Below are 27826 nucleotides of genomic sequence, written 5' to 3'. Positions count from 1 at the left end.
TCTTTGTTGTTTTGAACTTGAACTGTCAAAAAATGCGAGAAAGCGAAATTTATAAACAAACAATCCTTGCTCAGCGGCTTGTGAATTTGATTATCTTCTTCTATAAATATAAAAAATTTCGACGTTTTTGTTCGAACGGAGCGTCGGATCGAGGTGCTCTTTATTGGGTTGGGTTCGTGTAAGTCCAAGGAAGGTTCTTACGCCAAATAGTGACAACTTTGGCCACTCTGGAACCGATTCCGGAAAATCTGCAGATTGTATGGGAAAAGTTGCGTAAAATCAAATTTTGATCACAGGTGGCTGAATAAGCAAAAGAGCTAAAAACGTCAACAAACTAAAAAAGGGCAGGACGAAGTTTGCCGGGAAAAGCTAATTTTTTATGTTTCTGTAGTTTGAAGCGTTTTGAAATAAATTACAAAAATACTCATCACGGGTGATGGAAAATCCACCACCTACCCGGGTGAAACCTCCCCAGCTGGATGACTTTTGCCGCATTTGTATGCTGCGAAAGCCTTCGCTCCGTCCGCTGGCGGTCCCGCTCTCCGGCGTAATGGTTCCGGAGATGTTGTACAAGGTAACCGGCACGATGCTCAACTTGCAGGAACAGCTGCCGCGGGTCATTTGCGAGCGGTGCCTCGTGAAGCTTGAGCTAGCGTTCAGCGTCGCCGAAGAGTTCCGCCGGCAGGAGGAGAAGCTACGACTGTTTTGGTTTAAGGGGGGTGTGCTAGTGGATGAGTTGGTGGCGTACCAGCGGACGGAGGAGTCACGGGTGAAGGGGCACTCGGAGGAAGTTATAGAGAGGTTGACGGTTGGCCGATTGGATCCGGTTGACAATGATACGATTCTTAAGCAAGACCTGGAAGTAAAACAAGAAGCATCGGAATTTTGTATTGAGATCCTGTCGGATGATTCTGCGGACGAACAGCAGCAACCCGATGTTGGCGACCCTCCGTCCCCAGCGGAATCCGAACTGGAACAGGACGATAATGTCAACGATTCGGATTACGTACCTGATGACATGGTCCAGCTCGATGAGGACGGTTACTCCGACTCTTCGCATGCCGATGTGAGTTAAAAATTGGTTTGATTCGAAGTGGGTCACAATTATTCTTCCCAACAGGTACCGAGACTTGGAAAAGAGGCAACGAAATGTCCGGTGTGCAGTAAAGAGTTTAGTACGACGTTGTCTTTGAAGCGCCATTACAGACGGCACGTTATCCGAGCGAAAGAGAAATTCAAATGCACAAAGTGCGATAAAGTTAGTAAAAATCATTGGTGTTCTGTAAATGAGATAATTTTAAGTTATTTCTGTTATCGTTCAAGGCATTAGCATCCCAACAAGAGCTGGAACTCCATCAATTGTCTCACTCAAACGTAAACAAGAAGACATTCTATGAGTGCAAATACTGCCAAATTTAATTTTTAATTTTTTGATTGGCTAAAAATATTTATTTTCCAGCCATTCAAGTCCCAACCACGCCTGCGAGCGCATCAGAAGATTCACGAGCAGCGGAAGGTTCCGTTGCCGTCTCCATCCTTTACCGGAAAGAAGAAATTTTGGTCCTGGTGCAAGTTTTGTGGGAAGGGCTTTGGCCGGGAAGATCGTTTAGAGCAGCACGAAGCAACGCACGAAAAAGGGCGGTCCGACGGAAACGCCCCGGTAAACGTTTATCACAAGTTGGAGCAAATACTTGCGAAGCAGAGACAAAAGCAGCAAATGGAGTGCGAGTTTTGTCCAAGGGTAAGTTTGAGAGTTTGAGAAAGAAAAGAGTACCTAAAACTATTCTTCTTTCCAAGACACTCCGGAACGAAACTGAACTGGCGCAACACTTGGAAAAGCGTCATAACGACCAGTTGTACGAAAAGTCTGACAACGCTGACGGTCGCCTAAAATGCTCCAGATGTGGACGAACATTCGAGAACGATTATAAATTCGGGATGCACATGAAGAAGCACGCAAACGTTGACAGTGGTAAATTCAAGTGCGTTAATTGTGACCACGCATTCGGAACCAAATTCGAACTGCTGAGACACATGCTCCGGTACGAAAAACAATCGGAGTGGCAAAAGGCTTGTGAGAAGATGACGCCCCCGCTCACGATCGACACAGGCGGAAAACCCTTCTTCAAGTGCCCCGTCTGTGACAACGTGTTCGTCTCGCGATCGAACTACTTCCAGCACGCGCAGACTCACACCGAGGGCTGGCCGAAAGCGCAAAGAAAGTCCAACTCGGTTGGGAAAGCAGAGTCATCAGGCGCCACGACGGTTCTGTTTTCGTCGCAGGAGAGCTACGAAATCCATCTGCAGCAGGGACATCGGGACGAAGGAGCACCTGGAGAGGTTTGTTTCTTTATGTAAGGTATGCACTTCGGAAGAAACCGGTCAAGAAAAATTTCAAATGGGAAGCAGCGGCAGCGCAAGCAAGTCAGAGAGGGTGAAGAAAAGCCCCAAGAAATCACTCCCTCTCCTTTGTTCTGCTGTTCGTAAAGCTGTTTCTTGACCCCTTTCCTTCCGATCTGCAGACTAGCCTTTAGTCTTGGTCGATTGAAATTTATGAAGAGATCTTAATTTTTCAATCTATCATCATCTATGTTCGAAGCATAAACATTTCAAAAATTAAAGAAATTGCAAAGTTCAACCATTTTAACTTTGTGAATTTTTAAAAAAATATGAAATTTTCCCTATACCTTAAAAAATTAGATGAACAATCTCAAATATTTTTAAAATTGTTTTTTCGTAAGTAGGCCGAGTGCGGTTGCAAAAGGGCTTTGTTAACCAATGGCTCTTACGTCTTTTTGAAAACTTATCCGAGAAATATTAAATTTAGTTTTAAAATTTGGGAAAATTAAAAAAACATTTGAATTTAAAAATAAAATTGCTTTAAATTTGGAAAATAATAATCTAATTTTAACCTTCTAAAATATATTTTTGTGTTAAAAGTCAAATTTAAAGAAATCAAATTGTTTAAAATTTTGAATGTTTTAAAACATTTTGAAGTAAAATTTCCAAAGTTTTAACTTGTTACAAATTTGTGATATTTCAAAACGTTCTTTTTGGGTCTCAAAGTTTGTGTTCTAAAATTAGGATCTCTTTTTAATTTTTTATAAAAATAAAAGTTTTAAGAGTCAAAATTATATATTTTTATTTTTTTAATTTGCATGATTTTGGGTTTTTTATGTGTTGGTTTTTTTTAATAACAAGTTTTAAAATTTAGGAGGTTTTTTAATTTTTTATAAATTTTAAAATAAAAAATAAAACAAAATTTTAAAATATTTTTTTTTGTTTTGACAAATTTTAAAATTAAGAAAAAGTAAAATTTTAGAGAACTATTATTTATTTTATATTCAAGTTTTTTTTTTTTTAAATAAAACAGGTTTTAAAATTTGTTGATTTCAAAATTTAGAGAGAGCTTTACATTTTTTTTTATAAATTTGAAAATTTGAAAAGCCTCAAAATTATAAAAAAAAATATTTTTTTGATCTTTTTTTTTTTGTTTTTTAAAGCTTGTGTTCTAAGATTAGGATTTTTTTTTTAAATTTTTATAAACTTAAAAATTTTAAGAGTCAAAATTATATATTTTTTAATTTTTTGAAAATCTGCATGATTTTGGGTTTTTTTATGTATTGGTTTTTTTTAAATAACAAGTTTTAAAATTTGGGATTGATACCTAAGAGCATACAATGGCACTGACCTTGTTACGTGCTCTTCGGTTGACGTCCACGTAAGGAACATCCTGGAAGGAGCGTAACTAACTACATCCGTAGTTCTGTTAGATCATCCGAATTATCTTGATCAGAACAGTATAGCTCTGGTTCCTTGCGAGTGTCCTATTTTCTTACCTCCACGTTGGCTTGGTTTTCATGATGACCTAGCTGGTGGCCTGTGGAAACGGATCGTAAACCCACAGACAAACAGACGTAAAACATTGATCAAATTTAACGAAAATCCATCAATCACAAAAAAAATGGAAAAAGGTTAGCTAGTAGCTCGATCTGGTGGCCAATACTAGCATTAAGCATCACTGTATATGAGAATTGGTAAGTGTGTGAGTGAACGCGGTCACTCGTGTTGTAGTGAGAGGAGGGAGATTTGTTTACTAACATTTACATTTGTTTACCAACATGTGAGAAGAATGCAAGAAGTTCAAATTCTTAACTCACGCAGACGGTCCACGTCTGCGTCCGATTGCGGCCATGCACTAGGTAAATCTTGTCGAGGAAACATTCGTGTAGGCTGCAGAGGTTGATGGAAAGATGCACCAGTTTGAGGGTGGTTTGGGTATTACTGCGCTGTTTGTGAACAATGCCCACAAATTGGCCATGGGTTTAAATAATAAATTTCTTGGCGTGAGGTTAAGCTACCTTCTCGGCAAGCAATTTAGTCCACTTGCAAGCAACCAAATAATCGTATGAGACCAGGTTGACCTTGTTGTCGACGGTCTATACCTACATCTTCAACCTTACCAGTGGCCAGTTTCTGCCATCCAGCTTTCCTGGAGACCAACATCGGCGATTTGGCGTTGAACGTGAAAAAGCACAGCCTGCTGCTTAGTTTTAAGTGACCGTAAACGACTTGCACTTTTGAGTTTTTCATATCGTAATGAGCCCTTTAGATGTTTAACATTCCGCTGCAATTCACGATTGTGGCGGCTTTTCATGTTGTACAATTGTTTGTAGTTTATTGGGCCGAAGTCATCATAAAGAGTGGGGTCACGAGGTGGCTCCGCGTGGTCTCGTTTGATGATATCAACACGGTTCGGAGATTGCGGGGATGGCCATACGATGCTGTAAACGATCGACTCTTCACGAGGAACGCTGTTTGGTAGACTCGTGCTCGAAGCCGGCCGGGTCGCGCAATTGCCATCGCTGGACAACCGTTCATCCATGAGGGACGGATTTGAGGGCCACGACGGAGTCAACATTCTCGAGGTCGGCCGGGTTGTCAATACCGAGTTGCTGAAATCGTGGTAAGCGCAATCGCCATCGCTGGACACCGCGTCATTCACGAAGGCCGGATTTGAGAACCACGACGGAGTCAAGATTCTCGCGGTCTCTTGCGTGCTCGAGGTTGGCGAGGCGATTCCGGTGGACACTGCATTGCCTAACCCATTCACCTGGTCAAGTTGGGGTACACCATCTATAATGTAGACCAAATTCAGTTTCTAATTGCATTCATTCAAGATCTAGTTGAAATTTACCAACGCCGACGGATGAAATAACAAAATCAGCTGAATGGGACGGCGTCTCGTTGTTGGAATTGCCTAAGAATCTTCCGATGTTCAGAACACCGGAATCGTTACAAATAGCTTCCGGCATTTCTTCGTCCAGTGGCTCGTGTCGGTCTAGCAGTAGACTTCCGCAGTTCGCATCCGGCATATCTTCATCCTGTAGCTCGTATTTTGTGATAAAACTTTCAAACCAATCCGGCGTCTCTTCTTCTAACGGTTCGGCCGGGAAGGATTGAGGATTATCTAAATGCTCAACAGACCATTCAGCGGAATCCACACCCGGAGGCGGGTCCGGATCCAAAAATTCCACCGACCAATCTTCTCCAAACTGGTCCATCCTCACACTCAAGTAGCAGCAGAAAAAAAAAACAAAACTTTTGGCGCGCTAGCTTAAACGTCATTTGAAAGTGTGCCTTGATTGCAGCGCCATCCTATTCTGGTGGATAATTCGAGAACTAAGTTTAAATTCAAATCAGCCGTTATATTCCTGATTGATGGAATTAAAAAGAGATTTACGTCTGTTTGTCTGTGGTAAACCTTTGACCACTGCGGGTCAGAGTCGAGACGGCTAAAAGAAAGGGGCGCGACAATGTGATACTTGATTTATATAAAATAAATTTTCTTTTACTGTCTAATGTTTTCAATCTTCACCCTTTTTTCAAACAAGTGAGGTTTGAGCCCTTACTCAATTTATGGAATGGTTAAAGGATTAACACAAATATCACTATTGCATTTTCGTAAACTTTTATAACATGCTTAGGACCAAAAATTGTAACAAAACACCGCGACAATAGAAATAGCAACAGATAAACAGACTCAACAATAGGGAAGATTTCAGGAGAAAACAATACACAGTAAAATAACAACTAGTTTTTGAATTCAAACTAAAAATAAAACAGTTTTTGCTTTAATGAAAGTTGATAGGCACACTATAAATGGTTAGGCGCTTATACTTACATCAAACCCTACTTAATGTACCACCCCCGGCCGAGTTAAAATGCGTAACCGGAAAAGAAGGTGTGCATGCCTGGCACGAACACTCAAAGCGTGTTCTAGCGTGCTGCTCGTACTGACTCAGAGCAAGGGTGAGATGTAGGTGTAAGGGCAGTGCGTGTTCGTCGGGAACCTAGTGCATAAGATCGGTCAAGGCCCGTTCTTACACTGAAAATTGCGAATTGCGAATTTTTTATAAACTTAAAAATTGTAAGAGTCAAAATTATATATTTTCTGTTTTTAATTTTTTTTGAAAATTTGCATGATTTTGGGTTTTTTTATGTGTTGTTTTTTTTAAATAACACGTTTTAAAATTTAGCAGGTTTTTTTATATTTTTATAAATTTTAAAATAAAAAAAAATCAAAATTTTTAAAATGTTTTTTTTTTTTTGGTTTTGACAAATTTTATGATTTAGAAAAAGTAAAATTTTAGAGAACTTGTATGATATTATTTTTTTTATATTTAAGTTTTTTTTAAATAAAACAGGTTTTAAAATTTGTTGATTTTAAAATTTAGAGAGAGATTTACATTTTTTTTTATAAATTTGAAAATTTTAAAATTCTCAAAATTATTAAAATTAATAATTTTCTTGATTTTTTTGGTTTTTTAAAGCTTGTGTTCTAATATTAGGATTTTTTTTTATTTTTATAAACTTAAAATTTTTAGAGTCAAAATTATTATTATTTTTAATTTCGATTTTTTTTGAAAATTTGCATGATTTTGGATTTTTATATGCTGTTCTTCTGCATGTTCGTTCGTAGATCGCAATATGTTTACACTCTAGACCAGGGTGGGTAAACCATCACCATCGCACTATCATTGATGCATATATCGATGCGTTCCTCGTCTCTTAACATTTCTCTTCTCTTTCGCAACCGAGTGATGGTCGGCTTGCTATCGCGAATGCCGAAAGCCCATCACATCGACAAGAAATATACTATCGCTGGCTCCGATGGAACTATCGTTCCAACCGGAGAGACACGCACACGAAATTGCTCACGCACACAAATGAACGCAATTTCTACAGGGCTTACGGGCGAGAGAACTTTACGATTGCTCTTTCTCTTGCTTTTTGAGCGAGGGGACTGGCTGTGTGAGAGATTTTTTTCCGTCTTACGCATCGGTTTGTTCGTTGCTCGCTATTTTATCGGCGTCGTTTTCGCTTCGCTCTCTTGATGCAGTTTTGGGAGAACGCCGAAAATTTGATGATTTGAGCGAGGGACGACATCTAATAGCCCTCGCCATCGGCGAGGAAACGAGAAAATACCAGCCCTGCTCTAGACTAGATTATCCGAAGGTTTTTATGGGACTTTGAATAATGGAACGACGAACAAAGCTTTTTTTTTTAATTTTTCTATATTCTTACTTATAACATCATTTTTGAATTCTAGGACCCCATTTTAGTCAAATTTGAATTGATGACTGTCAATTATCAAATGTATTTTTTCAATATATCTTCACCGCCATTCGCCATCAATTGATTTAGATTCCATACCGTCATCAGGGGTGACATTGGGTTTGGGGGGTGAGATTGGGTCATACAAATTGCTGCAATTTTGTATGACCCAATCTCATCCCCCGGATACAATGTCACCCCTGTTGACGGTACCTTCAACATCTTTACTAAACAGGATTTCGTAAACTGACAAAAAATTTAAACTTTCTAGCCGGCCAACCAAGAATCTGACCATCCCTCCGATCTACCCATCATTCGAGAAGTGGCGGGTTCTTACGTCAAGGAGGAAGTACCTATCGAAGAAAGTCACACTGCTCACGAGATCCTCCCAATGGCTGAGTATGAGCGGGAACCGCCGAAACCGGAGCAAATCGTTAACAAAATGGAAACCGATCACGACGAGGTCGATAACCTAGGTTCAGAATATGCGACCGAGTTTAGCATCGAAATGCTGTCGGATGATTCGGACGATGAAGCGCTCGAACCGCCCACCAGTGGCGCCGAGTCCACGTCCAAATCATGGAAGTGCAACATCTGTGGCATTGTAATCAACACGACAACGGACGCTTCCGTCACGAGGCACATGCTGATGCACGAAAACATCCAGAATGGGGCGTACGAGTGTGAAGTTTGTAACAAGGTACGTCGGCGTGGTTGAAGCAGGTCGGTAAGATCAAAATAATTAATTAAATTTACTTGTTTCTTCAGCGATATGGTTTCAACCCGGGCCTTCAGCAGCATAGACGAATTGTTCACAATTTGAAGCCACAAGCGTCGGATGATTCCTTTGAGTGTGAGCAGTGTAAGAAGTACATCAAGAAGACTAAGTACACCTTTCATCTCAGTTGTCATAGAAATATTAAGTTGCGTACTATCGTGTGCGAAAAGTGTGATAAGGTAGGGCCTGATTTAAAGATTACGGATGATCCTCAATACTCAAGAAAATCTTTCCAATCTAAATAGGCGTTTGGCGCGAAGCAATATCTGCAGAGCCACATGATGACAAGAGCGTGCGAAAAAATCAGCCGAAGTCAGAGCCGGAACACGCTGTAGATGGTGCATTGGAGGAGGGCTCTCACAGGGAGTTTATTGCCGTGCAATAAACTGCATTACCAAGAATTCCATACAAGGTTAATGCAAAGTTGAATATTCCCAAGCAAAATTTACTTGAGGATACCGTGGAGATTTTCCCTTAACCTCTTAAAAAAGTGGTGCATCAATCAATGCAATTCTGAAACGAAATTCAATTGGCCTAACGACATGCGACACCTACGTGGTGATTATTGCATTCGATTGTAATTACGATCGTTATTTTTAATACCATTTTTTGAATATAATAGCATTTTTTAAATATATATATTTTTTAAACTTCATCATTCCGGTACGAGAATTGAACTCACGACCTCTGGATTGGAAATTCAGCACGTCGCTAGTCGAAACACATCCCATAGGGACGTGGCGTTACATCGTGCTGCCATCTGGTTTTTTTAAGCGCAAGAGTGGAAAAGTGCTGAGTCATCGTCTAAAAATAGACGGCGTCCTATCTCGCCCAGCAAAATGAAGTCGATAAAGTAGTCGGTTTCGATGAGAAAAAGTGGAAAACGTGGTCTAAAAATAGCGACGCCATCCCCCTATACCGGTAAGTATTCCCAGTGAGTGGATTTACTCTTTTAAGGGATCTGACTTTGCCGAGCCAGACAGGAATCGAACCCATCACCTTCCGCTTACAAGGCGAAATCCGTAACCTCACGGCCATGGTAGTTCAGCAACTTTAAAAGGAATATTAAAAAAAATACCAGGTTAATTTGTTTTAACGTAAAAAAAATAAAAACAAACAAATTAATTTCTTTTTAATTTCAAACCATCAAAATTTTTTTTTTTAAGTTTCAAAGTTCAAAAATTAATGAAATGTTTAAAATTATAAAGAAAATCATAAATTGGAAAAATTGAAAAAAAAAATGATAAATTGAGAAAAAAAATCCAAAATTTAACAAATTGAAAAAATAAATAAATAAATTATTGCAAAAAAATAAAAATTTTAAACATAAAAAAAATAAAAATAAAACAATCCAAAAACCTTTAAAAATTCAAAAAATAGTATTCTTATGCTATGAATTATGTTCCACCAGTGCAAGCGGATGGTTGTGTTTGTGTGCTGTATTCGCGATCGTGAAAATCAGAAGTGAGTTGCGCTGTAGCTATGAAACAAGATCGATCTTGGAATTTATTTATATAAATCGGTGAGTTATTGTGTGCTCAAAGTCCTTTCTTCATCAACGCTGGTTGGAAGGCAATTTGACGGTTGAGCTCGTTAGGTTTATCGCGAAAAAAATTATTTTGGTTCATCAAGAACGTTGTGTGGTGCGCCATCTTTTTTTTTGTGTTGAAAGGACCTTCCCATAGCTCCGTAGCTTGGAGGGCTCGACGTCGGTTGTTTGTGTGTAAAGCCCTCTCCATAGCATCGTAGCTCGAGAAACAACGAAAATCAATACCTCATTTAGCTAACAGAAAGAAGATCGGAAGGCACTTGATGGTTGAGTTCGTATCGTCTATTCCGTAACAAATTTATGAATTAAATGATTATATAATTACAAATCAGACTACGCTATCGTTGCAGCATTGCGTTTAACACCTCATTTTATAAATAAATATTATTTGGTTTTATCTTTCCACAGCCAGCTGTATAATATTAAACCATTTCATTAAAAATTTAACAACAGTTGAACGGGAAATGTCTCATCCGCAGCATCCGATTGTATGCCTTGAGAATAATACAGCAATTCCCCACGAAAACAGCATGATTCGAAAAAAAGGTTCTCCGATCGGGCTCAAAATTTTTCTGGGGGTTCCTTGGTCGAAATGATTAGACCCGTATTTTTTTTTGTTTGGCCATTAGGGTGACCTACGCCGTGTTAGGGTGGTCCGAAAAATGACAATTTTCGTTGATTTTCGCAAAACGCACTTTTTTCAAAAAATCATATCTCCGCGCCATTTCATCCGATGTAAGCTGTCTTAGACGCAAAAGAAAGGTGATTAGTTTGACTATTTAGGAAAAATAGCAAGAGTTTCAAAAATCTAGCTTAACATTTGAAAAGGTCGTATGAAAACATAATATGCTGTTTTGAAGGTCTCGGGACCAAAGGACCTATGTCTAAAAATATTTTTATAATCCGTAGTGCTGAAAGGATATTACGGTTCGGTTCAGCAACGAAGGGGCAACCATGGGTGGTCTCTCAAAAAATAGTATCCTTTTAATCTTTTAATTTTTGAAAAAAAAAATCAGCATTTAAAGTTTTTGCTATATTTGCAATTTATTAATTTTTAGGAATTTTAATCTCGAAAAAAATTATAATTCTTTTTATTTCATTTTTTTTTATATTTCAAGCATAACATTGTAATAGGGCCGAACCAAAGTGTTAACAAAGATTCTATCCTGCTCACGTCAGTATATGTTTACATTAGGAACGAGCAGGATAGATTCTTTATTTACATTTTGGCTTCGGCCCTATTACGACGTTTTGCTTGATTTTTAAAATTTCATTTTTTTACATTAAAAAAAATAAATTTCTGAAATTTAGAAATTTAAAAGAAAAATTTTAAGTTTTCAAATTTCTAATGTTTTTGAAATTTTTAAAAGATTTGAAATTAAAATAAAATTGAGAATTTTCTAATGTTTTTAAATTTTTAAAATCCTTAAGGGGTTACATAAATGTTGAAATTCAAAAATTTCATATTTCAGAAAATTTAATAAATCCACTAAAAATATGATTTTCAATCACTCCAGAAAGTTTCATAAAGATATTTCATGATTAAACTGAGTAAGAGACGATTTACGTTAAAAATTTTGCTATGCGCAAATCGAACTGTCGAACTTTGTGAGCGTTTTTCTCTCAACTCCGAGTTGATTTACGGGTGCCACGATATCTCGAGATGGGATGGACCAAATTGGCTGAAATTTGAGGTGAAGACTTACAAGACATATTCCGTGTGCATGACAAAGCCTGATTTTGAAATGTTGCCTTTAAAAAAATACAAAAATAAAAAAACTAGCGATTTTTTATATGAAAACACAGAAATATTTTTATCTTTTTTTCAAACAAACTTTTTGAAAATCGGGCTTCATCAGGACCGGTTTAACGAGGCTTCACCAAAAATTTGAGCCAATTTGGTCAAAGCAGTGTGGAGATTTCGTGGCACCCGTTTTTTGAAACTGCTAACTTAAAATGGCTATATCTCGGCAATGATACAACCAAATATCTTCAAATTTATTTTGATATTAGTTGAAAATGTGTATTTTAATGCCCTTAAAACATAATTAAAAAAAGATTAAGTGTGTGCCCAAACCAACCTCTTACATTTTTGTCGATTTACATATATGTAACCCCTTAAATTTTTTAAAATTAAAAAAAAATATTTTTTTCAAGATTTGAACTTTTTTTTGAATACTTGAATTTTTTAAACACATCGAGATTTTCGATCGTCATTCGTAATTTCCGTTGTATCATTTCAATAGGTAGAATCTGCGTTTGTAAACAAGCAGTCTATCCCTTTTGCTCAAGTGACAGTTCACGTAAAGTAAGAGAGGGATGGACTGCTTGATTACAAACGCAGATTCGTCCTATTGAACTGTTACTACGGATTTGTCAATGGTAGATCGAGAAATTACGGTCGAATGATCGACAAATTACGATCGAGACATTGAGTAGAATAGAGCAATGCGGAACGGTTGAAATTTTCGCCTTTTGAGGTTATGTATGCGAATTCTGTTTTGTTAAACTCCCGCGTTCAAAACAACTTTCGAGCAAAAATTTGAGCTAATCCTGTTTAGACTTATGATGCTTTTTTATTTTACAAATTATTTATCAGATTTTTTTCAAAATCTTATTTTATTGCGTTAATTTATAGAGGGCAAAAAGTTCAAACTCGAGCTACTTGTATTTTTTCTCAAAAGTTCTTCTAAGAGCTGTAAATTCAATTTTAAGTATTCATTCCTGTCACCAAACAGCGAAAATTTTCATTCTTCGACGCTTCGCGCCATCTGGCGGAATTATGAAGCATTTAATCGCGAATTCGAATCGTATACGTATTCCGTTTCAAACGCAACAACCGATACGTACAGTATGTAAAAAAAGTATTTACACCCCTCGGGCACTATGCACATTTTGTGATGAAACATGTAAAAAATTTAAAGTTTGACAGGAACCTAGTACTACGTTTTGTTCAGAAACTCATGCCAAACATTTTGCTACAAAAAGCTCATGAAAAGATGATTTCCATAAAAAGTTATATAACAAATACTATTACGAAAATAAAAAAGGTGCAAAAAAGTTTGTACACCTATCGAAAAATTAACATAAATAATGTTATTTGTTGACAAATCACCATAAATCCAGTCTTCCAACTCCAAATAGGCATCCTTGACTGGTTAAAAAAATAATTTGGATTGAATATAAAGTTTACTAACTACTTAGTATAAAAGTTTATGTAGTTTATATAAATCTAAACTTAATTTTGCAAACTTTTAATTCAACTAAATGTCAATATATTACCATAGAATTGCTAAATAAACATTTTGGAGTGGGTATAACACCATTTTGGGGGTATTAGTATCGATAGAATAGATTTTTCGTTGGAATTTCGTACCAACCCGGAATTACGTCGTCGGAAAATCCGCCGACATCCGAACCGGTCCACAATTCACAAGTCAACCTATGTGGAATCGGAAAGGCAACTATGAAAAACACCCATTGAGTGAAATTTTAAATCAAATTACATGAAGTATTTTGTCAAAAAATCGTTAAAATCAGAAAAATGTTGAAAAGTGTTACTTTTCGAAACAAGTGCTGAAAAGTTCAACTTTTCAGCACCCATTTCAGTTCTGAAAAGTGGAACTTTTCAACATTTATTTTGAAAATTGTTGCAATTCGATTCTGTTAATTTTGGTACAGGAAAGTAGGCTATTTTGCCGTCTAAGAATGACAAGAAAAGTAAGTAGTTTCACGACGGAATTGCAAAAATACTTTTTTTACATACTGTACGTTGTTGCGTTGAAACGGAATACGTAAACGATTCGAATTGAATTCCGTTCGAGAGTTCCGATCGAGTAGACTGGGTTGTTTGAATCAGGACACTGTGACGAGAAGTTCGCCTTTTTTGGGTTAAATTATATTTTTTCACTGAAACTTTTTATCTTTGAAATGATTTGCTTTTGTTTTTCTAAAAACGGCATAGTCGCAAAAAGCGGAAAAAATCAACAATTTCAATTAAGGCTGGACGTTGTCGTACGCCTTGATGTGTTGTTCCATCATTTCTATTTCGATGGGCTTGTTACACAGTGGACACTCTTCCGTGTCTGCCAAGGTGGTCAATTTAATTCATGGGTTCCTCTTCGATGCCTTCTAATTTCCCAAGGTGCTGAAAATGCCTGCAAAAGAACAACGCGTTAGCATCACACTTGTGTTTTTTTTTTAAGATCATAAGAAAGATTTCTTACAATTTTACAAACTTCACACTTGTACTTGAGCAGTTGGAGATTCGTGTGTTTACGGTGGTGCGCTTTGTGATTCCTGTAGGAGGACGAAGTAACGCCACAATCGTTGCAATTCCACAGACCTTTGCTGGGATCTGCCGTTGGTTGATCATCTTCGGACATTCCATTGGGCGACGACTCTTGGTGGGTTAGGACTTTGTGGGCTCGCATGTGCAACCCGTAGTCTAGCTGGTTCATAAAGTACGCATCGCATTGACCACAGTGAGGAAGTCGTTTCGTGATATCCACCGGAGCAGGTTCAGCGTTAGTTTCATCCTCCTTTTCGTCGTCGGGTTCAACCTTGATGAACAGCTTGTGAACCGTCCGCTGGTGATGTCGCAGATTATTCTTGATCATGTAACGCATCCCGCAATCCTGACACTGATAAGGACTAGCTCTGGGAACGATGTGTTTTTGGGCATGTTGGAAGTATTTCAATCGGGACGCGTACACGTTTTGACAATCGCCACATTTGTACATGACTTTATCGTTCTTTTCTACCACAATCGGTTGCTTAATCTTGTCTCGAACGTTCCGCCACACCGGATCGGTCTCATGTATGCGCTCGTGTCTTCTTTGATCAGACCCTTTACCACATGGCTAAAAAAAAAATAAACAAAGTCTCATTAATACATCAAACACACAGCAGGTCAACAGGCCCCCCTCTTACATGGCCGCAGATTCTGCAAGCGAATCTTCCGTGCGCTACATCCTTGTGCCTTCGCACGTGGTCGGAGAGTTTGTTACGCCTTACGAAGCTCTTTCCACAAATTGGGCACTTGTAACGACCAGCTTCATTGCGCTGCTTGTGCACCGGAAATCCGGCCGCACGCCGCTGCTCGTGGTATTGGACGTGCCTCTTGAGAACAGACAACCACTGGAAGCTCTGAAAGAAAAAAAAAAACAAGTTTTTCGGGTTAAGCTTTTTCGATGATTAATTTTAAAAACATAATTTGAGAACTCACTTTTTGGCAGTGTTCGCATTGGAATTTGCCTTTTCCTTTTTCAAGATTATCCTGGTGGTCCGATTCTAGTTCTTTCGGCTCCTCCAGGGATGCAGAGAACTGTCCTTCTTTGCGCGCATTGTGCTTTTTGGCATGCACGTACAAGGTACGCCTCGAGAGGAAAACCTTTCTGCACACTGAACATTCAAAATCGCCCTTTTGGTGCCAATATCGCTGAAAAGCGATAAACTTGACGAGTAAAATCAAAAGATAAAACAGTCGCCATTTACCTTCTTGGCGATAACTCGGGCTCGATCCGGATGAAAATCAACATCGGCCACGTCGACAGCCAGATCAGGGTCGGACGCGACAGATTCGTCGTCGCGAAGTTCGACTCTTTCATCAGCCCCGCTCGGTTCTAGCTCGGATCGCATCGAGAGCAGCAGAAATTCGTCATCCTGGCCGTCTAACTCATCTGGCACGTAATCCGTATCCTTGTCGTTGTCGGTTTGGTCGTACTCCGAATCCGACGGAATAAACGTGACGCTGTAGGTGGGCTCATCTTCGGGGATTCCATACCAGGCTAGTTGTTCTAGTAGTTCAGCTGAAAGGGCTCCGATAGTCTGCAAATCTTCTAGTTCCAGAACCATTTCGAGTCCATTATCGAAAAACTGGTCTGTTGGCTCCTCCTCCTGACCATCCGAAAGCATTTTAATTTCGAAGCCTCTTGCACCGAGCGATTCTGGCTTAACCAACGGTACAAGCTGTTCTACTGGCAGTATCGTTTCCTCCTGATCCGCTCCAAAGTCCTCGTCCAAATCCGCGAGGCCGGACCCGACACTTGCATGGTCCTGCTGCTCCACTTGCTCAACCAAAACCTGCTTCCGCCGCTCTCCAGCCAATCGCTCGATAATCTCCTCCGAGTGCGGCTTCCGACGAGAATCCTCCGTCCGCGAGTACGCCACCAAATGGTCCACCAGCGCGCCCTTCCACCAAAGACTTCGCAGCAGCTCCTCCTGCCGGCGGAACTCCTCCGTAACGCTGTACGCCAGGTCCAGCTTCGTGAGGCAGTCCTCGCAGATGACCCGCGGCAGCTGTTCGTTCAGGTTGAGCATGGTTCCGGTCAGTTTGTACAGCATCTCCGGAATCATAACGGGTTCGATTTGAGCCGAAAGTGGCCGGAGCTGGGCCTTGCGGAGTAGGCAAATGCGGCAGAAGTCATTGAGCTGGGGCGGATGGTTTGAGGGACAGCTTTTCATCATCTCGAAGATATATTTTTTGCCCAATTTGGTAGTGCGAAGTCGGTAGGTTATCTCATAAAATTTAGAATTTTAAAAAGAATGTTGAACACAGCATTTTTCGATTTTTTGTTTGTTTACATTCAGATTTGATTTCACTTTTTGAAGCATCTGATTACACGCAAAACTAGAATCATAGTTTGGCAAGTTCAAAAAGAATCACTACACGCTAACCGAGGGAATGTCATTTTGGGGTGATATCGTTAAAAGGTTCTTTTACTGATAATCAACATTACACACTTTTCAGTTCACTTTTACACACTTGTATGGGATTTTTCAGTTCAAGTATGATTACACGAAAGTGTGTAAACAGTGTTCTAGAAAAAAAAATAAAGCCCACACTTTTTTGTGTAATCGCAGTCGAACTGAAAAAATCGTATGAAAAAGTGCGAAAACGAACTCAGCAAAGTGCGATTTTCAGTTACAGTGCAAGAGAGCGTTCTTTTGGGAGCGTTCTTTTATCACGTAACGCAGTAGGGGGGGAGGGGGGGGGGTCGGAGGCCGTGTTACGCTCCATACAATTTTTTTAAAAAACGTTTGGTTTGATAATATATGTGAGCTCCGCGCAAAAAGTGACAGACACTTCTTAGTTTGACTTTGTCAAACCAACGAGGTTCAAACTAAAAAGTGACCAACCACCGGGAGTTTAGTGTACGTACGTTCGTTCCTCATGTCCTCGTGTTCGTTCCTCATGTAAACATTACACCCGAATCCCAGAGAATCATGATTGGCTGAGTTCCAGAGCCGTTAAATTCTTAAATTCTTTCAATTTTGTAATTCGGTTTTATTAGTGAATAATCATGTTACAATAAGTTCTTTTGCAGTTCATAACAGAGTTTTGGAGTTCCTTTTTAAGCTGTGTGTTGAATCTCAATCCATTTTGGAAACGATTTTTGCTTATGACTAAGAGATTATCAAGAGTAAGAAAAAATGTAGAAAAAACTTGCTAAATTTTCAGTGTGATCACTTGCACTGCCGACTTACCGATTTTCAGACAATATCCGAGGCCTTCCAGCAACTCGTCAACATCGTCCGCCAACGTGTCCATAACAAAAATTGAGGTGGTCTTGGTTCCGTTGGAGAATTATTCTTTTTGGCGTCGGCACTTTTTCCGTGCACGACCATCGTCGTCGTCGTCGGTAGTGCTGCTACCGTCGGTGTTGTTGTTGTTTTCTTCGTCGTCGCTCAGCATCTGGAACTCGTTCCTGATGGGAATGTTGGCGGATGTTGATGTGCCACTGGTCGTGGCACCGGAGGTACCCGAACGGGTTCGCACTGGTGATCTTGGAACATATCCGGGGTGTAGTAACTTTTGACGATTCCTTCTGCGCTCACGCTCCCTGCGCAATGGCGGTCGACACGGCGTTGGTTTGTTTACCTTTTGCACAGGGCCGGTAGACGAACTTCGCGGGTTTTTCGAGGCCGCACTCGAACTGCCACGGCCGGCCGGCCTTTGGCATGCTGGAGAGGCAAACTCGCGGGTAACCACAATCAATTACGGCGAAAAAAAATCGAAAAAACGATGGAGCACTGAGCACTAGCTGCATGCTCTCGTGCGTACACGGAGGGAGCTGATATTTTCAATATTATTATATCGAATACAAGATTATTGAAACGTTTGTAATTTTCACGCCACTGTGTGTCAAAATCGCGCAGTGTTACCAACATAAGAAAAAAAGTGTGGCTGTCATGCCATGGGACACTTTTTTGTAAGATTGGTACCACTGCGTAATTTTGACATTTCGGTCGTGCACCATTCGTAACGCCCTCCTCGCTTAAAAATCTGGATATGGATTTTTGCGTTCCTTCCGAGCTGCATATTAGCCTTAACCCTTTAAAAATTTATGTTAAAAAAAACCAAGTTCGGCCCAGATGCTAGTTTTATATGTACAAACAACCCCTGAATATTTCAGGCAGATTAGCGAGGTGAGGATTAGTGGAATTCGGACTTTGTATTGAGAAATTAAAAAGAGAGATTGGATAACTTCACAGAAGCTTGACGGGAAGAATCATTTCCTTGGTTTGATCACCCTTTAATAAATGGTGCAATAAATGCTGTCATAAACAGGAACACCATTGGGCTCGGTTCTAATGTGCATTCTTCATGTGATTTTCTCGTTCAAGTCGTGCACCAAATGCCTGATGAAAAGGAAAAAAAAAAACAGTTTAATTAGTTAGAACGTAAGAACATAAGCTCAAATCACCCAACCTGCTGGCACACTTCGCAGGTGTAAATGCCCGCTTCAATGATTTTGTGCCGTCGGGCGTGCGTCGCAGCGCTCTGGATACTGTTGAACGTTTTGCCGCACTTTGTGCAGTGGCACGAGCCGTCTTCGAGCTGCTCCAGCATCGTCACTGCTTCCGCCCTCGTGGGAATTACTGGCGGTCTATCACTGGCGGAATCCGGAATCGGTTTGCGCTGATCTTCCCAGGCGAAGTACGCGTTCAGATTGGCTTGTGGCAGCGGTTTGGCTGGCTTGAGAATGTATTTGGAACGTTCACACGTTTTCGTGACACCGTAACCCCGCCAGGTAGTCATTTCATGGGCTCCTCTTAGATGTCTTAAAAGAGCCAAACGTGATGGAAGTGCCTGAAAAAGAACATGGCATTAGCATCACGTTTGTGTTTTCAAGATTCCATGGGAAAGGTTTCTTACAATTTTACAAACATTACACTTAAACTCGACGGTTTGGAGATTCGTGTGTACACGCCGGTGCTGGAAGTAAGCTTTTTTGGTGGATGAAGTAACGTCACACTCTTTGCAATGCCACGGACCTGACGATGTCTGGCCACTGGTTGGTTGATCATCTTCGACAATTTGGACTTCGGACTTTACATTGACTTCAATGGGTGACGACTCTTGGTGGACTCGCATGTGCAAGCCATAGTTGAGCTGGTTTAAGAAGTACGCATCGCATTGAGCACAGTAAGGAAGTCGTTTCCCAATATCCACCGGAGCAGGTTCAGCGTTAACGTCAGCCTCCGTTTCGTCGTCGGGTTCAACCTTGATGAACAGCTTGTGAACCGTCCGTTGGTGATGTCGTAGATGCTTCTTGATCACGTAACGCATCCCGCAATCCTGACACTGATAAAGACCAGCTTTGGCAACAAGGTGTCTTCGGGCATGGGTGAAGTAGCTGGCTTGGGACACGTACACGTTTTGACAATCGCCGCATTTGTACATGACTTTATCGTTCTTTGTGACCAAAATCGGTTGCTTTATCTTGTCTCGATCAGCCCGCAACACCGGATCTTTTTCATGTCTGCGCTCGTGTTTTACTTTTTCAAGTCTAGCACCAAATCGCTAGAGAAAAAAACGAATTCTCATCAATACTTTAAACACACAGCCCCCTCCTCTTACATGGCCACAGATTCTGCACGCGAATGTTCCGTCCTGTATTGCCTCGTGCCGACGCATATGCTGGGTCAATCTGCCAGCCTCGGCGAATCTGCTTCCACAAATTGAGCACTTGTAGCGACCGGTTCGATTACGCTCCGGAATACCGGCCGCCCGAAGCTGCTCGTGGCGTTCGACGTGCTTCTTGAAACGGGACAACAACGGGAAGCGCTGTAGGGGTGATGGTTTTTTTTTGGAAAATTGATGAATAAAACCGTGATGAATAAAATCGTCTTTTTAAATAAATGCATGCATTTTTGTTTAAATTTGTATAAATAGAGTATTTGTCCCTATTTTGGGCCTACTAAGCCGAACGCACATTTAATAGGCTCCTAAAGCCCTAAGCAAATGTTTATACACTCAAACCCTGATGGTTTGACACCAACTGATGTCAAACGACCGGGTCACTTTTTTAGTTTGACACCCCTTTTACACGGTTCACACAAATTACCAAACGTTGGTTTTGATAGGGTGCGTGAGCTCCGTGTAAAAAGTGACAGTTCGCCAAACAGTTCAGTTAGTACAAACTAAAAAAGTTTCAAACGAAAAAGTGACCAACCACCGGTTGAGTGTATACAACGGTAAAAAAAAAATACTAGACAATATTTTTTCGATGCTTAAACTATGGTCCCCTAGGAACGAGCTGTCAAGTAGGATCTTTGCTGTCAAGTAGGGCCGCGAAGTTAATTTTTTTAATTGGTTTAAATTTGTGATATTTTTGTTCACAACGATAAAGCTTATTTTAGATTAGATTAGATTAGACAACGATAAAGCTTATTTTTCTGAGTACAATGACCCTTTGAACGACCGCAAAGGATTTAAAATGGATTTTTAATTCAATCTTAAATTAACTTCACGGTCCTCTTGACAGAAAAGGTCCTACTTGACAGCTCGTTCCAAGGGGACCATAAATTTTTGTGTACAACGGTAAAAACACGGTTAAAAACCATTTTCTGATCACTTTTTTTCATTTTAATGCAAGAAAAGTTATTGACAAGACAACATTTTTTAATGGATCATCTATGGTCCCCTTGGAACGAGCTGTCAGGTAGGACCGCGAGGTTAATTTTTCAAAATTGTTTTTAAAATCCATTTGTGGTCGTACAAAGGGTCATTGTACTCAGAAAAATAAGCTTTATCGTTGTGAACAATAATATCAGCAATCTAAACTTAATTTTAGGACCCAATAGATATAAAAATCCATTCTAAATCCTTTGCGGTCGTAAAAAAGGTTATTGTACACAGAAAAATAAGCTTAATCGTTGTTAACAATAATATTGCGCGTATAACCCAAAAGGACACGCGGCATACCAGCCTAAAAAAGACGCGCCGCACTTTCAGCCTTTTTGTTTTTGTTGATCTTCTTCTTCGAATCGCTTGCCATTGTTGCCAGGAATGATTTTTATTGCACTAAAAGTGCAGAAAGTCGCTAGTAACAATGTGAGTTGGCAGCACTGGTTCCAGCTAGTCGACCGTCGCGGGTGCTCCGAGATTTTTAGTAAATTTTCGTGTATTTTGCCATTCTGTAGTGCTGGAGATGTTGTGAAGATATAGTTAGTGACGCGCCTTCCCCGATAGAAGTGTTTTCCAGATATGTTTTGCTGTTTTAAAAGGCATTCCATGCATTTTTTGTTTTTGCAGCATGTGTTGTTTGTTTTTATTTACGCGTAGCTTTTTCGCTACGTTTCATTTCCACCGTTCCTTCGAGTTGGCTATTTGACAACAAGTCAATGAAAGCTTCTGCTCTGTTTGCTGAGAGTGAGCTTTTGTGCAGTGGTGTCAGATCGATTTAGTGAGTTCATTTTGCTTGAAAAGGTGAAATCGGTGAGTTAGCAGTCCTACAGAGTGAAGTTTGATGAATGTGCGACATGCTCCATTCAGGCTTTTGAGTGTATTAAAAATTATATTAAGGAAGAACCGACGCAGTTTGGAAAAATATAGTGATAAAGAAGAAGAAAAGAAAGTTTCGCACTGCCAGGGGTAATGAAAATAGGTGAAGCTTTTTCTTTTGTTGGTATACGTTGGTTCAATATTGGTGCAAGGAGGAGCACCCGAGAGCTGTAAGCGGTGCTGGCGCGGTTCCGGTCGACGGGAGCATGACTTGCTGAGGTTGGAGAGAGAAGTTTTTGCTCTCTCTAGCGAGCTTTGCAGCGTGTTCGTGGATGCCAAATCATTGATGTGGAAATCTGCATCAATGAGGAAAAAGTCTGCAAATGCCTTGAAGCCGTCTTTGCAGACTCAGCTGTATTAACATTATTCCTGGTGAGTTTGTTCCATTTAAAGCCCAGTGTGTGTGTGGATGTGAATGACTGTATGTGTGTATGGAAGTGTGTGAAAATGGAACTGTTGTGGTAATTTAAATCATAATGCTAATGTTCTTCTTCATCATTTTCTTCTTTTCTTATTACTATAAACTTTTAATTGTATTCTATACTAATACGAAGTTAGGAAGCGTTCTTTTATTACGTAACGCAATAACGGGGGGTAGTAGGGTGTCAGTGTCTGCTACGAAATGTTACGAAAATTGGGTAGGGGAGAGTGACGAAAAATGCTGTTACGTAACGCAAAATTTTCATATAAGTACTCATAAAAATTTGCAAAAAGACCTTTCGTTACGCGTTACAAGGGGGGTAGGGGATCGCTCATCTGTTACGATTTGTTACGCAGGGGGAGGGGGTCAAAAATAAAATTTTGCGCTACGTTATAAAAGAACTCCGGTCATGCTTGCTCATACTTGGCTAAGGGAGGGTTCTTTTATTACGTAACGCAGTTGGGGGGGGGGGTCGGAGGTCGTGTTACGCTCCATACAAAATTTTTAAAATCTGTATGGAAATTTTTTACGAGGGGGGAGTCTAAAAACCGATGTTTTGCGTTACGTAATAAAAGAACGCTCCCTAATCATCCCAATTTATTACGTCACTCTTTAATTTCTATTTAACAATAATTTCTCCGCTAAAAAAAATTCTTTTCTTTTGATTATAATTTTTCACAAAGTTGTTTTTAAGAAACTATCTCGTGTAGAATCGAGTCTTTAATGCTCTTCTATTTTCTTAATTTTCTTTCTCTATCAAATGTTTACCTTTGCCTACTGCCGGTTCGCGTCGCGTCCGTCGCGCTTGATTTTCGTCGTCGTCGACTTGTTTGTTGTCTCCCCTTATATGTGCGTGCATTTTTATTTTCATTTTTTGAGTGTTCCTTCCGGGCGGTTTGCGTGATTTGACAATAGAGCTTTATGACGTTTCGCGTACACACACTAGCGCACCATTTGATTTTGCTGGCCGGACAAAATTTAACCTCACTTTTTTTCGTGTACGTACACGCAATACATGCGCACGTAAATAACTCTATTGATTTTGTGCATTCTGCCGGTTTCGCCGTGACCGTCGGGTTTGTAGAATTTTAAGTTTATTACAGATGAAATTCGTTAAATACAGACATCTCGTCATCGCCGCGTTTTTGATTAAAGATCGATCGTTAAATAAAAGATATTTTTGATATTATAGCCTTTGTTTTCAATTATATCTTCACGATTTCGCGATTTCAATAGATTCCCTTCCGTTATGTAGCATTTATGTCGCATCGCAGATTGTCACGATAGTACGCTTTACGTTTAATTAAATAATCAAGTATGTAGCTCGCTCCAAATCACTCACTGAGATTAATATTTTACCCTCTTTTACATATCGCTTTGGTTTTATCTTTCCACAGCCGGCTGTCTAAGATCAAACCGTTGATATAAAATTCAACATATAAACGGGAATTGTCTCAACAGCAGCATCCGATTGCTTGCCTTGAGAATAATACATCATCCCTCCAAACAAAACATTCGATTTTGGGTCGCATCATCATCTTCTATGATGAATCCTGACCAAACACCCTATCCTACTAACCAATTTTCAGGTTCCTGGCGCTCGTGGGGTGTAAGCACAGAGTAAATCAGCTGCCCTAGTAGCAACCTGCGCTAACTAACATTCCCGTCCCTTAAACTCGAGGTCTACAAACTGACATGGCGGGCGCCGTTGGTGGCCAATGACTGTTACCTATTCGCAACTGATCTAGCTTTGGCAATCATGGTGTTTTATCTTTTCAGCGCATTCATACATGCTGTTGATAAGGGAAACACCACTAGATCGTCGAAGCCAATGATCAGTAGTGCTGAAAGGATATTACGGTTCTGTTCAGCAACGGAGGGGCAACCATGGGTGATCTCTCATGCTCATGCTCATGCAGAAAGTCGCTAGTAACAATGTCTACGGCACGTTCTGAAATGCCGCGTGGCGTGTACCTTTGAAAGAAACGGACAATATCACAAATTTAAGCTTCATTTTAGACCCCAATTTTATGTATTCGCAAAGGCTGCTATAGCAGGCAGCCTTGATAATATTACATGAATAAGTTGGTTTTTTAATGCTATTGCTCGTACTTAATCACATCTCCCGAAAACCTAAAAAAATTGTCCTTATTTTGGGTCTATTGCTCCTAGGATACGACCTTTTTTGTGCCTTTTTTCGACCTAAATCTCGAAATCTCGAAGCACGTGGTGAACTTTTTTGACGAACGGTTCAGCCCCAGCTCGTACAGTACAGCCGCAAAAATTCGGTCGACAAACATGCTAAATCATTGTGGTGTTTTAAGCCACAAATCAACATTAGAATGATTGATTTCACTTACATTACGTGCATAATTAGCATGGACATCGTTTTTATCATGCATTTATGACTTTAAACATAATTAAACATTTGTTGCGTAGCCAAACAACAAGTCCGTAGTATACAAGACAGACTGTAATATGTGAAAAGCGCACACACACACTGTCACTGTTTGTAGAATTGGGTCCTAAAATGAAGTTTAGATTGCTGATATTATTGTTTACAGCGATAAAGCTTATTTTTCTGAGTACAATGACCCACAAAGAGTTTAAAATGGATTTTCAAATCAATTTTGAAAAATTAACGTAGCGGTCCTTCTTGACAGAAAAGCTCCTACTTGACAGCTCGTTCCAAGGGGACCATAGTTGATCCATCGAAAAAATGTTGTCTTGTCATTATTTTTTGCATTAAAATGAAAAAAAAAGTGATCAGAAATGGTTTTTAATCGTGTTTTTTTACCGTTGTACATAAAAATTGACACAGGGCTTTAGTACCCAATTGTCAAATGTACCGTAAATATATCCATGCTCTCCGAGATGGACGGAGTAACTTTAAACAGTTATTTTATTGATTTGGTGGCAGTTTAGGGATTGTTTTTGCAACGGGATTGTGCAACCCACCAATAAAAACATATTGCCGGTGATTGCTTGGCTGGTTGGAACGCCGTGACGCTGAGTGTCAAGAAGCTGCAAGCAAAAGTGGTGAACATTTTGGACCTAATGGGCAACTAGCAATATATTTATAGCATTATTTCCAATTTAACCCTCTACAACCTAACCCCGCCTCTAGACGGGCTTCAATCTAAAATATCGCCAAAAATCAATTTTCCAACCGATTTTTGATCTTTAAAAAGCATTGGAAAGAAGTACTCTTAAAATTTTAGAAAATTTCATGGTTGGGAGTTTAACTTGTTTTATGTGACTTAGCCAGTGTTTTTAAAAATGTATTTTTTTTAGGGGTCAACTTTGGCTGTGTTTTTTACTAACATTTCCTATACTTTCAGTAAAAAGAAGTATGCAGTAATTTTTGTAGTGTCCCAGACTATGCCTCTACGCATTTTTTCGCAATTTAAATGATGATGGTGCCATTCTATAGCAGAAAATGTGAAAAACATGCAAAAAATTGAAAAAAATGACTGTAAAAACGTGAAAAATTAGATAGGCAAAATGTAATTATATTAGATGGTAGAATAGGCCAAATACTACCAAAAACAAACAAACTAAACAAGATAAATGCAAATTAAAATACAAAAAATAAAACAAGAAAAACATAAAACAAGAGAAGTAAAGTTTTTCGTAGAACAAAAGTTGCTCAAAATTACCTCCTGAACACGGGAAAAATAAATATTTTCGAAAAAAAAATTTGGGCAGTAGAGGGTTAAGAGGAAAAAATGAATTATTCTTGCCCACCAAAATGAAGAAAATGACAGCACGAATCATTCTCAAGTGGCAGATTCCTGCCAGATTTGGTGAAATACACAATTTCGTTGAATAAAGTTTGGTAAAAGGCTCAAAATAGGGACAAGTACCTACGCTTTTTAAGTGACCAATATCTTATATTTTTTCAATAGTTAAACTATTTTGCCAGTGATGAAGTTTTAATAGTAAGTAGCTGAATAAATCTCGAACCAAAAATGGTGTAAAAATTGAGAACGAGAACGACGTTATTCAACATCATTTTTTAAGTAAAATGAAACGTCTAAAAACTTCTCTATTCAAGGCAGCATATCCGTTGTAGATATACTTCATCATAAGCTCACTTAGAGCTTGGAATTCCAGAGTATATTTTTTTAAAGTACCAACAAATTGGAATTTGAAAACTCACCTTTTGGCAGTATCCGCATTGGAATTTGCCTTCTCCCTTTTCAAGCTCATCGTGTTGGTCCGATTCTAGTTCTTTCGGCTCCTCCAGGGATGCAGAGAACTGTCCTTCTTTGCGCGCGTTGTGCTTTTTGACATGCACGTACAAGGTACGCCTCGAGGGGAGAATCTTTTTGCACACGGGACATTCAAACTCGCCCTTTTGGTGCCAGTATCGCTGAAAAGCGATAAACTTGACGAGTAAAATCAAAAGATCAAAACAGTCGCCATTTACCTTCTTGGCGATAACTCGGGCTGGATCCGGATGAAAATCAACATCGGCCACGTCGTCAGCCAGATCAGGGTCGGACGCGTCAGATTCGTCGTCGCGAAGTTCGACTGTTTCATCAGCCCCGCTCGGTTCTAGCTCGGATCGCATCGAGAGCAGCAGAAATTCGTCATCCTGGCCGTCTAACTCATCTGGCACGTAATCCGTATCCTTGTCGTTGTCGGTTTGGTCGTACTCCGAATCCGACGGAATAAACGTGACGCTGTAGGTGGGCTCATCTTCGGGAATTCCATACCAGGCTAGTTGTTCTAGTAGTTCAGCTGGAAGGGCTCCGATAGTCTGCAAATCTTCTAGTTCGAGAACCATTTCGAGTCCATTATCGAAAAGCTGGTCTGTTGGATCCTCCTCCAGACCATCCGGAAGCATTTCAATATTGAATTCTGTTGCTTCGAGCGATTCTGGCTTAACCAACGGTACAAGCTGTTCTACTGGCAGTATCGTTTCCTCCTGATCCGCTCCAAAGTCCTCGTCCAAATCCGCGAGGCCGGACCCGACACTTGCTTGGTCCTGCTGCTCCACTTGCTCAACCGAAACCTGCTTCCGCCGCTCTCCAGCCAATCGCTCGATAATCTTCTCCGAGTGCGGCTTCCGACGAGAATCTTCCGTCCGCGAGTACGCCACCAACTGGTCCACCAGCGCGCCCTTCCACCAAAGACTTCGCAGCAGCTCCTCCTGCCGGCGGAACTCCTCCGTAAGGCTGTACGCCAGGTCCAGCTTCGTGAAGCAGGCCTCGCAGATGACCCGCGGCAGCTGTTCGTTCAGGTTGAGCATCGTTCCGGTGAGTTTGTACAGCATCTCCGGAATCATAACGGGTTTGGTTTGAGCCGACAGTGGCCGGAGCTGGGCCTTGCGGAGTAGGCAAATGCGGCAGAAGTCATTGAGCTGGGGCGGATGGTTTGGGGGGCAGCTTTGCATCATCTGGGAGATTTGGTGGGTCGATTTGGTAGTGCGAAGTCCGTAGGTTTTGCTGACACTTTTTTATATCTAACGATAAAACTTAGGTAGGTATGTTATTCAATTTATAAGAGAAATTTGGATACAAATTTGTTTTGAGAAAGTGTTGTGTTTGCGTTCAGATTTGATTTTGTTTTCGATTTCTTTGTTGACAGTTGAAAGCAGCTGATTACACGCAAAACTAAAATCAATGCTGAACCAAACTATAACGTACACGCTTACTGAGAAAA

At 40.0% G+C, this 27826-nt stretch overlaps 3 protein-coding genes across 3 annotated transcripts; 1 reads left to right on the top strand and 2 right to left on the bottom strand.

The window, feature by feature from the left end:
- The first annotated feature begins 421 nt into the window (after positions 1 to 421).
- On the top strand, positions 422 to 8991 carry LOC6045406 (zinc finger protein 184). The gene is made up of 8 exons (XM_038255610.1): positions 422 to 1066; positions 1121 to 1258; positions 1324 to 1374; positions 1460 to 1741; positions 1798 to 2340; positions 7889 to 8317; positions 8386 to 8574; positions 8641 to 8991. The coding sequence occupies exons 1-8, from the start codon at positions 437 to 439 to the stop codon at positions 8728 to 8730; spliced, it is 2352 nt and encodes a 783-aa protein (XP_038111538.1). The 5' UTR covers positions 422 to 436; the 3' UTR covers positions 8731 to 8991.
- Positions 8992 to 13820: 4829 nt separating this feature from the next.
- Positions 13821 to 16524, bottom strand: LOC6045405 (zinc finger protein 761). The gene is made up of 5 exons (XM_038255611.1): positions 15441 to 16524; positions 15172 to 15384; positions 14877 to 15092; positions 14171 to 14806; positions 13821 to 14101 (listed from the first exon to the last, which is right to left on the bottom strand). The coding sequence occupies exons 1-5, from the start codon at positions 16410 to 16412 to the stop codon at positions 14042 to 14044; spliced, it is 2097 nt and encodes a 698-aa protein (XP_038111539.1). The 5' UTR covers positions 16413 to 16524; the 3' UTR covers positions 13821 to 14041.
- A 1900-nt stretch (positions 16525 to 18424) lies between these two features.
- On the bottom strand, positions 18425 to 27747 carry LOC6045402 (zinc finger protein Xfin). The gene is made up of 6 exons (XM_038255608.1): positions 26589 to 27747; positions 26319 to 26531; positions 19810 to 20016; positions 19105 to 19752; positions 18658 to 19038; positions 18425 to 18587 (listed from the first exon to the last, which is right to left on the bottom strand). The coding sequence occupies exons 1-6, from the start codon at positions 27558 to 27560 to the stop codon at positions 18537 to 18539; spliced, it is 2472 nt and encodes an 823-aa protein (XP_038111536.1). The 5' UTR covers positions 27561 to 27747; the 3' UTR covers positions 18425 to 18536.
- Between the last annotated feature and the right edge of the window lie 79 nt (positions 27748 to 27826).

Source organism: Culex quinquefasciatus, chromosome 2, assembly GCF_015732765.1.
Source record: "Culex quinquefasciatus strain JHB chromosome 2, VPISU_Cqui_1.0_pri_paternal, whole genome shotgun sequence".
Classification (NCBI taxonomy): Eukaryota; Metazoa; Arthropoda; class Insecta; order Diptera; family Culicidae; genus Culex; species Culex quinquefasciatus.
This window is presented reverse-complemented; position numbering and strand designations above follow the sequence as displayed.